At 44.1% G+C, this 15,048-nt stretch overlaps 1 protein-coding gene across 1 annotated transcript in view; it reads right to left on the bottom strand.

The window, feature by feature from the left end:
- PDZD7 (PDZ domain containing 7) overlaps window positions 1–15,048 on the bottom strand; it is a 113,312-nt gene that overhangs the window by 61,550 nt on the left and 36,714 nt on the right. Inside the window, exon 3 of the mRNA XM_088448670.1 lies at window positions 1,028–1,202. Coding sequence (XP_088304796.1) covers window positions 1,028–1,202 — 175 coding nt within the window. The remainder of the gene's footprint in view (window positions 1–1,027; window positions 1,203–15,048) is intronic.

Below are 15,048 nucleotides of genomic sequence, written 5' to 3'. Positions count from 1 at the left end.
CTTCCCAACTGAGGGCCTGATTCAGACCTGCTCGCTAACGCTGAGCGCTCGCAAGCAAGTCGATGTTGCCCAAGTGTGCATGCGCACAAGGGAGCAGGCTCCGTCGTGCGCATGCGTGAGACCCAAATAACGATGGCTAAGCCGTCGTTATGGGCCTCGCACCAAAGGGGGCGTGCTGTCGATGGTGATTGACAGCACGCCCCCTTGGGTGGGCGTGCCGGGGGCGTGGCTGCCCACACGGAGGCGTTCCCATGGGAACACCTATCGTCTGGGGCCGGCCCCACTGACATCACTAGTGATGTCAGTGGGAGTGCTTTTGGCTCTGATAGAGCCAAAAGCACTCCAGGGCTTGCGGCAGCGAGACCCTACTGCAATGGTCTCGTCGCAAGCCCGATGGTCGCAATGGTCTTCACCATCACGACCATCATTTTGGCCACTCGCTATAGCTGTGGGTGGTCACCCACAGCTATGCGAGCGGCTGTGTGGCCGCTCCAAAAGGTAGGAGGGACGGCCCTGATTCAGAGCGAGCGCTCTGTCAGAGCGTCCGGCTCTGAATCAGGGCCTGAGTTTCTATACTGAACCTCAATCACCTCAATCTCCAATCACCTATTCAATTACTGGCTGTGCCTTATCAAAATGTCATTGTGAAATCTAGTCATTGAAGAATTGCAGAATTCCATTTGTGTGTATATATATATATATATATATATATATATATATACACATATATATATATATATACACATTTTAAATAATACTAGCTGATTCGCTGTAATATAGTGAGTATATTTCTGTATGTTATGAAAATTTACAGTGACTTAGTGAAGTGTATTTGCGTTTAATCTCTCCTGGTCAGAGTTCACAGTCACACGAGTCCTTGTACTGTGATGGAAGCAGATACTGTGATCCTCTAATGACACTGACACGCTCTCTTTGGCCCACAGAGGTGATACATTGTGATTTTTGGTTACCTAGAACCGCTGACAATGGCGTGGAGACTGTGAGTGACGAGTACGGCTCTGCTTACCATGTGGTCTTTTCTCTGGAGAATTTAATCCCTGGCACTTTTCCCATGCGTCTCACCATCATACGTAGACGGTTGTTTCCGGTCAGCACTTTAACGGCACTTCCCATGGTTATACTTTCTAAACTGATTCCATTCACCTCGGCAATCTTATCTCCAACGCACAGCCCGGCCAGATCTGCAAGCATAGATATATATGATGTTACACCCTGTGCATTAGTAAGGCTCAGTGCTCCGTTACCTTTCACTAAAACAAATTGAAATGCGCCAAGAACATTCGGGGGCGGGTTCAGAGATGGACGCAACTACGTCTCATATTGCAGGCACATATTGCAGAGACGGATGCAGTAGCTCAGTAGCTGCATCTTTGGACGCAGCATGTCAATCGTGCTGCGGCGTGGGGGCACTGCGTGCTAATGTGCAGGACTCGTTCTGCACATTCACACCCACAAAATTTGGAGATGTAAGTAAACCATCGGGTATCCAACATCTATACAACAGCATCCAACACGTGTATCCAGCAGTGCCCAACACATACAGTATTCAGCAGTATCCACCTCATATATGCAGCAGCACCCAACAAACTGTGCATGCTGCTAGAATGGGATGTAATTATGTGACCGGCGGCTCACAATCCCGGCACCAGAATGCCGGCTAGGGATTTATGATAGGCATCGAAATACAGACGCCCATCACGTGCCCAAACAAGGTAAGTCCGGGGCGGCCGTCCTGTTAGCTGCGGGGGGGGGGGTTAGGTTTAGGGCAGTTAACGGGGTTAGCGTTAGTTTTTTTTGGGGGGGTAAGGGTTAGGCACCCCTAGGGGGGAGCGTTAGGGTTAGGCACCCACAGAGAAAGGTTAGGGTTAACCCGGAGGGTTAGGTTTAGGGAGCGGTAAGGGGGGGTCAGGGATAGGCACTGACGGGAGGAGGTTAGTGGATGGCACTAGGGGGGAGGTTAGGGTTAGGCACCACTAAGGGAGGGTTAGGGGGGGACAGGGGAGGTTAGTGTTAGACACTAAGGGGGGAGGTTAGTGTTAGGCACTAGGGGGGGAGGTTAGTGTTAGACACTAAGGGGGGAGGTTAGTGTTAGGCACTAGGGGGGGAGGTTAGTGTTAGACACTAAGGGGGGAGGTTAGTGTTAGGCACTAGGGAGGGAGGTTAGTGTTAGACACTAAGGGGGGAGGTTAGTGTTAGGCACTAGGGGGGGAGATTAGTGTTAGGCACTAGGGGGGAGGTTAGTGTTAGGCACTAGGGGGGGAGGTTAGTGTTAGGCACTAGGGGGGAGGTTAGTGTTAGACACTAAGGGGGGAGGTTAGTGTTAGGCACTAGGGGGGGAGGTTAGTGTTAGGCACAAGGGGGGGAGGTTAATGTTAGGCACTAGGGGGGGAGGTTAGGGTTAGGCACCACTAAGGGAGGGTTAGGGTTAGGGGGGGACAGGGGAGGTTAGTGTTAGACACTAAGGGTGGAGGTTAGTGTTAGGCACTAGGGGGGAGGTTAGTGTTAGACACTAAGGGGGGAGGTTAGTGTTAGGCACTAGGGGGGGAGGTTAGTGTTAGACACTAAGGGGGGAGGTTAGTGTTAGGCACTAGGGGGGAGGTTAGTGTTAGGCACTAGGGGGGGAGGTTAGTGTTAGGCACTAGGGGGGAGGTTGGTGTTAGACACTAAGGGGGAGGTTAGTGTTAGGCACTAGGGGGGGAGGTTAGTGTTAGGCACAAGGGGAGGAGGTTAGTGTTAGGCACTAGGGGGGGAGGTTAGGGTTAGGCACCACTAAGGGAGGGTTACGGGGGGGGACAGGGGAGGTTAGCATACTTACCTGCCTCTGTCGGAATATTCATCCTGTCGGCCAGCCGTCGGCATTTAATCCCATTCCGTTAGAATATGTGTGTACTGTTGCAGATGGTATAAGAGAATAAATATACACACCAGCAGATAACCTGAAGTCACTGTACAGCACAGTATTTAACTGGAGTGGTTTATTTAGCAGTAGCTTGAATGTACCTCCATACCTACATTCACAGTTACGCATGTTACAAACTCTCAGCATTGAGTGGAGCATACAGACCACCAGCCAGGGACTATATGTTGGAATCGGTGCAGGAAGCAAGTGGTCAACACGCTGTGGATGCCGTATATTACAGGGTCTCACTGAGTGAAACTGCGGCGCTGTAACACAGTGACAAGATGGCGCTGTGCATGCGGAATGAAGCCTCCCTAAAAGAACCAACAAGGTGACTGCGCAGTTGCGCTCTCCTGACTTCAACACATCAATTGCGGAGTGAACATGCGCTACACCATGCATACGGATGGTGACAGATTGACCTGTCCATTGACATAGCTCTCTCTGCATGAAATGGGCATTTTTGCTTGTCAACTGGATGGTACAGATCTGTCTCGTGGGAGTCATGAGGGAGTCATGGGGCATATAGCCAGACTTCCCAAAACATATATCCAGCTGCACCCAATACTTTATCCAGCAGTATCAAACACATTTATTCAGCAACACACAAAGTAACAAACTCAATATTCATCAGCACCCAAATATTTATCCAGAAGCGCCTAATACATTATCCAGCAACCAATGGTGCTTCTGGACACTCCGCCATTGGGGCACCATCTCCCCTGACCACCTCTACTATTCCTGTACCAATTCCACATATGCAGCTTTGTTGCAAAGGATTTGCAACAAAGTATTAAAAAGTGAAAGTTAGATTTAGGATTGTTTAGTTTCTCCCATTACTTTTGGCCCCTTAAAAAGTGGCAGGCACATATAGAAACCGTTGTAATTCCTACACTGTTTACCTGATTTGGATGTAATTACCCTCAAATTAAATCTGAAAGTCTGCAGTTAAAGCACATCTTGTTTGTTTCATTTCAAAGCCATTGTGGTGGTGAATAGAGGCCAAAATATGAAAATACTGTCAATGTCCCAAAATTTATGCACCTGACTGTATGCAGCTCAGTCACTACACCTCTCTACTATTGCTGTACTAACTCCACCTCTCTACTATTCTTGAACTAACTCCACATACCCAGCTCTGTCACTACAACTCTCTACACTATTCCTGTACTAACTCCACATATGCAGCTCTGTCACTACACCTCTCTACTATTCTTGTACTAACTCCAGATACCCAACTCTGTCACGACACCTCTCTATTCCTGTACTTACTCCACATACGCAGCTCTATCACTACACCTCTCTACTATTCCTGTACTAACTCCACATACCCAGCTCTGCCGCTACACCTCTCTACTATTCCTGTACTAATTCCATATACACAGATCTGTCACTACACCTCTCTACTATTCCTGTACTAACTCCACATACGGAGCTCCGTCACTACACTTCTCTACTATTTCTGTAATAACTCCACCTCTCTATTATTCCTGTACTAACTCCACATACACAGCTCTGACACTACACCTCTCTAGTATTTCTGTACTAACTCCACATACGCAGCTCTGTCGCTACACCTCTCTACTATCCCTGTACTAACTCCACATACACAGCTCTGTCACTATACCTCTATACTATTCCTGTACTAATTCCATATACACAGATCTGTCACTACACCTATCTACTATTCCTGTACTAACTCCACATACACAGCTCCGTCACTACACTTATCTACTATTTCTGTAATAACTCCACCTCTCTATTATTCCTGTTCTAACTCCACATACACAGGTCTGTTACTACACCTCTCTACTATTCCTGTACTTACTCCACATATGCAGCTCTGTCACTACATCTGTTTACTACTCCTGTACTAACTTCACATACACAGCTCTGTCACTACACCTCTCTACTATTCCTGTACTAACTCCATATATGCAGCTCTGTTACTACACCTCTCTACTATTCCTGTACTAACTCCACATATGCAGCTCTGTCACTACATCTGTTTACTACTCCTGTACTAACTTCACATATGCAGCTCTGTCACTACACCTCTCTACTATTCCTGTACTAACTCCACATATGCAGCTTATGCACTACACCTCTTTAATATTCCTGTACTTCACATATGCAGCTCTGTCGCTACATCTGTTTACTACTCCTGTACTAACTTCACATACACAGCTCTGTCACTACACCTCTCTACTATTCCTATACTAACTTCACATATGCAGCTCTGTCACTACACCTCTCTACTATTCCTGTACTAACTTCACATACGCAGCTCTGTCACTACACCTCTCTACTAATCCTGTACTAACTTCAAATACGCAGCTCTGTCACTACACCTCTCTACTATTCCTGTACTAACTCCATGTACACAGCTGTCACTAAACTTTCATACTATTCCTGTACTGATTCCACATACGCAGCTCCGTCACTACACCTCTCTACTATTCATGTACTTACTTTGCATACACAGCTCAGTCACTACACCTCTCTACTATTCCTGCACTAACTCCATATACGCACCTGTTACTACACCTCTCTTCTATTCCTATACTAACTCCATATATGCATCTCTGTCACTACACCTCTCTGCTATTCCTGCACTAACTCTATACACAGCTCTGTCACTACACCTCTCTACTATTCCTGTACTAACTCCACATACACAGTTGTCACTACACCTCTCTACTATTCCTGTACTAAGTCCACATACGCAGCTCTGTCGCTACACCTCTCTACTATTCCTGTACTAACTCCACATACACAGCTCTGTCACTACACCTCTCTACTATTCCTGTACTAATTCCATATACACAGATCTGTCACTACACCTCTCTACTATACCTGTGCTAACTCCACATACGCAGCTCCGTCAATACACTTCTCTACTATTTCTGTAATAACTCCACCTCTCTACTATTCCTGTACTAACTCCACATAAACAACTCTGTCACTGCACCTCTCTTCTATTCCTGTACTTACTCCACATATGCAGCTGTCATTACACCTCCCTACTATTCCTGTACTAACTCCAGATACCCAACTCTGTCAGGAAACCTCTCTACTATTCCTGTATTTACTCCACATATGCAGCTCTGTCCCTACATCTCTCTACTATTCCTGTATTTACTCCACATGTGCAGCTCTGTCACTACATCTGTTTACTAATCCTGTACTAATTTCACATATGCAGCTCTGTAACTACAACCTCTCTACTAACTCCACGTACACAGCAGTCACTAAACTTTCATACTGTTCCTGTACTGATTCCACATATGCAGCTCTGTCACTACACCTCTCTACTATTCCTGTACTAAATCCAGATACCCAACTCTGTCATGACACCACTCTACTATTCCTGTATTTACTCCACATATGCAGCTCTGTCACTACATCTGTTTACTACTCCTGTACTAAATTCACATCCACAGCTCTGTCACTACACCTCTCTACTATTCCTGTACTAACTCCACATATGTAAGCTCTGTCACTACACCTCTCTACTATTCCTGTACTAACTCCACATACACAGCTCTGTTACTACACCTCTCTACTATTCCTGTACTTACTCCACATATGCAGCTCTGTCATTACACCTCTCTACTATTCCTGTACTAAATCCAGATACCCAACTCTGTCACGACACCTCTCTACTATTCCTGTATTTACTCCACATATGCAGCTCTGTCACTACATCTGTTTACTACTCCTGTACTAACTTCACATACACAGCTCTGTCACTACACCTCTCTACTATTCCTGTACTAACTCCACATACGCAGCTCTGTCACTACACCTCTCTACTATTCCTGTACTAACTCCATATATGCAGCTCTGTTACTACACCTCTCTACTATTCCTGTACTAACTCCACATACACAGCTCTGGCACTACATCTCTCTACTATTCCTGTACTAACTCCATATATGCAGCTCTGTTACAACACCTCTCTACTATTCCTGTACTAACTCCACATATGCAGCTCTGTCACTACACCTCTCTACTATTCCTGTACTAACTCCACATATACAGTTGTCACTACACCTCTCTACTATTCCTGTACTAACTTCACATACACAGCTGTCACTACACCTCTCTACTATTCCTGCACTAACTCCATATACGCACCTCTGTTACTACACCTCTCTTCTATTCCTATACTAACTCCATATATGCATCTCTGTCACTACACCTCTCTGCTATTCCTGCACTAACTCCATATACACAGCTCTGTCACTACACCTCTCTACTATTCCTGTACTAACTCCACATACACAGTTGTCACTACACCTCTCTACTATTCCTGTGCTAACTCCACATACGCAGCTCCGCCACTACACTTCTCTACTATTTCTGTACTTACTCCACATATGCAGCTGTCACTGCACCTCTCTACTATTCCTGTACTTACTCCACATATGCAGCTGTCATTACAACTCTCTACTATTCCTGTACTAACTCCAGATACCCAACTCTGTCAGGAAACCTCTCTACTATTCCTGTATTTACTCCACATATGCAGCTCTGTCCCTACATCTCTCTACTATTCCTGTATTTACTCCACGTGTGCAGCTCTGTCACTACATCTGTTTACTAATCCTGTACTAATTTCACATATGCAGCTCTGTAACTACAACCTCTCTACTAACCCCACGTACACAACAGTCACTAAACTTTCATACTATTCCTGTACTGATTCCACATATGCAGCTCTGTCACTACACCTCTCTACTATTCCTGTACTAACTTCACATATGCAGCTCTATCACTACACCTCTACACTATTCCTGTACTAACTACACATACGTAGCTCTGTAGCTACACCTCTCTACTAATCCTGTACTAACTTCACATACACAGCTCTGTCAGTACATCTATCTACTATTGCTGTACTGACTCCACATACACAGCTCTGTTACTACACCTCTCTACAATTCCTATACTAACTCCATATACACAGCTCTGTCACTACACCTCTCTACTAATCCTGTACTAATTTCACATACACAGCTCTGTCACTACACCTCTCTACTATTCCTGCACTAACTCCATATACGCACCTCTGTTACTACACCTCTCTGTATTCCTGCACTAACTCCATATACACAGCTCTGTCACTACACCTCTCTACTAATCCTGTACTAACTCCACATACACAGCTCTGTCAATACACCTCTCTACTATTCCTGTACTAACTCCACATACACAGCTGTCACTACACCTCTCTACTATTCCTGTACTATCTTCACATACGCAGCTCTGTCACTACACTTCTCTACTATTCCTGTACTAACTCCACATACGCAGCTCTGTCACTACACCTATCTACTGTTCCTGTACTTACTCCACATATGCAGCTCTGTCACTACACCTCTCTACTATTCCTGTACTAACTTCACATAAACAGCTCTGTCACTACACCTCACTACTATTCCTGTACTAACTTCACATAAACAGATCTGTCACTACACCTCTCTACTATTCCTGCACTAACTCCATATACGCACCTCTGTTACTACACCTCTCTACTATTCCTATACTAACTTCATATATGCAGCTCTGTCACTATACCTCTCTGCTATTCCTGCACTAAATCTATATACACAGCTCTAGCACTACACGTCTCTACTAATGCTGTACTAACTCCACATACACTTCTCTGTCACTACACCTCTCTACTATTCCTGTACTAACTCCTCATACACAGCTGTCACTACACCTCTCTACTATTCCTGTACTAACGTCACATATGCAGCTCTATCACTACACCTCTACACTATTCCTGTACTAACTACACATACGTAGCTCTGTCACTACACCTCTCTACTAATCCTGTACTAACTTCACATACACAGCTCTGTCAGTACATCAATCTACTATTGCTGTACTGACTCCACATACACAGCTCTGTTACTACACCTCTCTACAATTCCTATACTAACTCCATATACACAGCTCTGTCACTACACCTCTCTACTAATCCTGTACTAATTTCACATACACAGCTCTGTCACTACACCTCTCTACTATTCCTGCACTAACTCCATATACGCAGCTCTGTCACTACACCTCTCTACTGTTGCTGTACTGACTCCACATACGCAGCTCTGTCACTACACCTCTCTACTATTCCTGTACTAACTCCATGTACACAGCTGTCACTAAACTTTCATACTATTCCTGTACTGATTCCACATACGCAGCTCCGTCACTACACCTCTCTACTATTCCTGTACTAACTTCACATACACAGCTCTGTTACTACACCTCTCTACTATTCCTGTACTAACGTCACATACGCAGCTCTGTCACTACACCTCTCTACCATTCCTGTACTATTTCCATATACGCACCTCTGTTACTACACCTCTCTACTATTCCTATACTAACTCCATATATGCAGCTCTGTCACTACACCTCTCTGCTATTCCTGCACTAACTCCATATACACAGCTCTGTCACTACACCTCTCTACTATTCCTGTACTAACTCCATATACACAGCTCTGTCACTACACCTCTCTACTAATCCTGTACTAACTCCACATACACAGCTCTGTCAATACACCTCTCTACTATTCCTGTACTAACTCCACATGCACAGCTGTCACTACACCTCTCTACTATTCCTGTACTATCTTCACATACGCAGCTCTGTCACTACACTTCTCTACTATTCCTGTACTAACTCCACATACCCAGCTCTGTCACTACACCTATCTACTGTTCCTGTACTTACTCCACTTATGCAGCTCTGTCACTATATCTGTTTACTATTCCTGTACTAACTTCACATACGCAGCTCTGTCACTACACCTCTCTACTATTCCTGTACTAATTTCACATACGCAGCTCTGTCACTACACCTCTCTATTATTCCTGTACTAACTTCACATATGCAGCTCTGTCACTACACATCTCTTCTATTGCTGTACTAATTTCACATACGCAGCTCTGTCACTACACCTCTCTATTATTCCTGTACTAACTTCACATACACAGGTCTGTCACCACACCTCTCTACTATTGCTGTACTGACTCCACATACGCAGCTCTGTCACTACACCTCTCTACTATTCCTGTACTAACTTCACATACACAGCTGTCACTACACCTCTCTACTATTTCTGTACTAACTCCATGTACACAGCTGTCATTAAACTTTCATACTATTCCTGTACTGATTCCACATACGCAGCTCCGTCACTACACCTCTCTACTATTCCTGTACTAACTTCACATACACAGCTCTGTTACTACACCTCTCTACTGTTCCTGTACTAACTTCACATACACAGCTCTGTCACTACATCTCTCTACTATTCCTGCACTATTTCCATATACGCACCTCTGTCACTACACCTCTCTGCTATTCCTGCAGTAACTCCATATACACAGCTCTGTCACTACACCTCTCTACTAATCCTGTACTAACTTCACATATGCAGCTCTGTCACTACACCTCTCTACTATTCCTGTACTAACTTCACATATGCAGCTCTGTCACTACACATCTCTACTATTCCTGTAATAACTTCACATATGCAGCTCTGTCACTACACCTCTCTATTATTCCTGTACTAACTTCACATATGCAGCTCTGTCACTACACATTTCTACTATTGCTGTACTAATTTCACATACGCAGCTCTGTCACTACACCTCTCTATTATTCCTGTACTAACTTCACATACGCAGCTCTGTCACTACACCTCTCTACTATTGCTGTACTGACTCCACATACGCAGCTCTGTCACTACACCTCTCTACTATTCCTGTACTAACTTCACATATGCAGCACAGTCACTACACATCTCTACTATTCCTGTAATAACTTCACATACGCAGCTCTGTCACTACACCTCTCTACTATTGCTGTACTGACTCCACATACGCAGCTCTGTCACTACACCTCTCTACTATTCCTGTACTAACTCCATGTATACAGCTGTCACTAAACTTTCATACTATTCCTGTACTGATTCCACATACGCAGCTCCGTCACTACACCTCTCTACTATTCTTGTACTAACTTCAGATACACAGCTCTGTTACTACACCTCTCTGCTATTCCTGCACTAACTCCATATACACAGCTCTGTCACTACACCTCTCTACTATTCCTGTACTAACTTCACATATGCAGTTCTGTCACTACACCTCAATGCTATTCCTGTACTAACTTCACATATGCAGCTCTGTCACTACACCTCTCTACTAATCCTGTACTAACTTCACATATGCAGCTCTGTCACTACACCTCGATACTATTCCTGTACTAATTTCACATACGCAGCTCTGTCACTACACCTCTCTACTAATCCTGTACTAACTTCACATACACAGCTCTGTCACTACATCTATCTACTATTGCTGTACTGACTCCATATACGCTTCTCTGTCACTACACTTCTCTACTATTCCTGTACTAACTTCACATACACAGGTCTGTCACTACACCTCTCTACTATTCCTGTACTAAGTCCACATACGCTGCTCTGTCGCTACACCTCTCTACTATTCCTGTACTAACTCCACATACACAGCTGTCACTACACCTCTCTACTATTCCTGTACTAACTTCACATATGCAGCTCTGTCACTACACCTCTCTACTATTCCTGTACTAACTTCACATACGCAGCTCTGTCACTACACCTCTCTACTAATCGTGTACTAACTTCACATACACAGCTCTGTCACTACATTTATCTGCTATTGCTGTACTAACTTCACATACGCAGCTCTGTCACTACACCTCTCTACTATTCTTGTACTAACTCCAGATACTCCACTCTGTCACGACACCTCTCTATTCCTCTACTTACTCCACATACGCAGCTCTATCACTACACCTCTCTACTATTCCTGTACTAACTCCACATACCCAGCTCTGCCGCTACACCTCTCTACTATTCGTGTACTAATTCCATATACACAGGTCTGTCACTACACCTCTCTACTATTCCTGTACTAACTCCACATACGGAGCTCCATCACTACACTTCTCTACTATTTCTGTAATAACTCCACCTCTCTATTATTCCTGTTCTAACTCCACATACACAGGTCTGTTTCTACATCTCTCTACTATTCCTGTACTTACTCCACATATGCAGCTCTGTCATTACACCTCTCTACTATTCCAGTACTAAATCCAGATACCCAACTCTGTCACGACACCTCTCTACTATTCCTGTATTTACTCCACATATGCAGCTCTGTCACTACATCTGTTTACTACTCCTGTACTAACTTCACATACACAGCTCTGTCACTACACCTCTCTACTATTCCTGTACTAACTCCATATATGCAGCTCTGTTACTACACCTCTCTACTATTCCTGTACTAACTCCACATACACAGTTCTGGCACTACACCTCTCTACTATTCCTGTACTAACTCCATATATGCAGCTCTGTTACTACACCTCTCTACTATTCCTGTACTAACTCCACATATGCAGCTCTGTCACTACATCTGTTTACTACTCCTGTACTAACTTCACATATGCAGCTCTGTCACTACACCTCTCTACTATTCCTGTACTAACTCCACATATGCAGCTTATGCACTACACCTCTTTAATATTCCTGTACTTACTCCACATATGCAGCTCTGTCACTACATCTGTTTACTACTCCTGTACTAACTTCACATACACAGCTCTGTCACTACACCTCTCTACTATTCCTGTACTAACTTCACATATGCAGCTCTGTCACTACACCTCTCTACTATTCCTGTACTAACTTCACATACGCAGATCTGTCACTACACCTCTCTACTAATCCTGTACTAACTTCACATACGCAGCTCTGTCACTACACCTCTCTACTATTCCTGTACTAACTCCATGTACACAGCTGTCACTAAACGTTCATACTATTCCTGTACTGATTCCACATACGCAGCTCCGTCACTATACCTCTCTACTATTCGTGTACTAACTTTGCATACACATCTCAGTCACTACACCTCTCTACTATTCCTGCACTAACTCCATATACGCACCTGTTACTACACCTCTCTACTATTCCTATACTAACTCCATATATGCATCTCTGTCACTACACCTCTCTGCTATTCCTGCACTAACTCCATATACACAGCTCTGTCACTACACCTCTCTACTATTCCTGTACTAACTCCACATACACAGTTGTCACTACACCTCTCTACTATTCCTGTACTAAGTCCACATACGCAGCTCTGTCGCTACACCTCTCTACTATTCCTGTACTAACTCCACATACACAGCTCTGTCACTACACCTCTCTACTATTCCTGTACTAATTCCATATACACAGATCTGTCACTACACCTCCCTACTATTCCTGTGCTAACTCCACATACGCAGCTCCGTCACTACACTTCTCTACTATTTCTGTAATAACTCCACCTCTCTACTATTCCTGTACTAACTCCACATAAACAACTCTGTCACTGCACCTCTCTACTATTCCTGTACTTACTCCACATATGCAGCTGTCATTACACCTCTCTACTATTCCTGTACTAACTCCAGATACCCAACTCTGTCAGGAAACCTCTCTACTATTCCTGTATTTACTCCACATATGCAGCTCTGTCCCTATATCTCTCTACTATTCCTGTATTTACTCCACATGTGCAGCTCTGTCACTACATCTGTTTACTAATCCTGTACTAATTTCACATATGCAGCTCTGTAACTACAACCTCTCTACTAACTCCACGTACACAGCAGTCACTAAACTTTCATACTATTCCTGTACTGATTTCACATATGCAGCTCTGTCACTACACCTCTCTACTATTCCTGTACTAAATCCAGATACCCAACTCTGTCATGACACCACTCTACTATTCCTGTATTTACTCCACATATGCAGCTCTGTCACTACATCTGTTTACTACTCCTGTACTAAATTCACATACACAGCTCTGTCACTACACCTCTCTACTATTCCTGTACTAACTCCACATATGCAGCTCTGTCACTACACCTCTCTACTATTCCTGTACTAACTCCACATACACAGCTCTGTTACTACACCTCTCTACTATTCCTGTACTTACTCCACATATGCAGCTCTGTCATTACACCTCTCTACTATTCCTGTACTAAATCCAGATACCAAACTCTGTCACGACACCTCTCTACTATTCCTGTATTTACTCCACATATGCAGCTCTGTCACTACATCTGTTTACTACTCCTGTACTAACTGCACATACACAGCTCTGTCACTACACCTCTCTACTATTCCTGTACTAACTCCACATACACAGCTCTGTCACTACACCTCTCTACTATTCCTGTACTAACTCCATATATGCAGCTCTGTTACTACACCTCTCTACTATTCCTGTACTAACTCCACATACACAGCTCTGGCACTACACCTCTCTACTATTCCTGTACTAACTCCATATATGCAGCTCTGTCACTACACCTCTCTGCTATTCCTGCACTAACTCCATATACACAGCTCTGTCACTACACCTCTCTACTATTCCTGTACTAACTCCACATACACAGTTGTCACTACACCTCTCTACTATTCCTGTGCTAACTCCACATACGCAGCTCCGTCACTACACTTCTCTACTATTTCTGTAATAACTCCACCTCTCTACTATTCCTGTACTAACTCCACATAAACAACTCTGTCACTGCACCTCTCTACTATTCCTGTACTTACTCCACATATGCAGCTGTCATTACACCTCTCTACTATTCCTGTACTAACTCCAGATACCCAACTCTGTCAGGAAACCTCTCTACTATTCCTGTATTTACTCCACATATGCAGCTCTGTCCCTACATCTCTCTACTATTCCTGTATTTACTCCACGTGTGCAGCTCTGTCACTACATCTGTTTACTAATCCTGTACTAATTTCACATATGCAGCTCTGTAACTACAACCTCTCTACTAACTCCACGTACACAACAGTCACTAAACTTTCATACTATTCCTGTACTGATTCCACATATGCAGCTCTGTCACTACACCTCTCTACTATTCCTGTACTAACTTCACATAAACAGATCTGTCACTACACCTCTCTACTATTCCTGCACTAACTCCATATACACAGCTCTGTCAGTACATCTATCTACTATTGC

This window comes from Taudactylus pleione, unplaced genomic scaffold (assembly GCF_031769625.1).
Source record: "Taudactylus pleione unplaced genomic scaffold, aTauple2 ptg000464l, whole genome shotgun sequence".
In the NCBI taxonomy this organism is placed as follows: Eukaryota; Metazoa; Chordata; class Amphibia; order Anura; family Myobatrachidae; genus Taudactylus; species Taudactylus pleione.
Note: the sequence above shows the minus strand (reverse complement) of the source record. Positions and strands in the feature narration are given on the sequence as shown.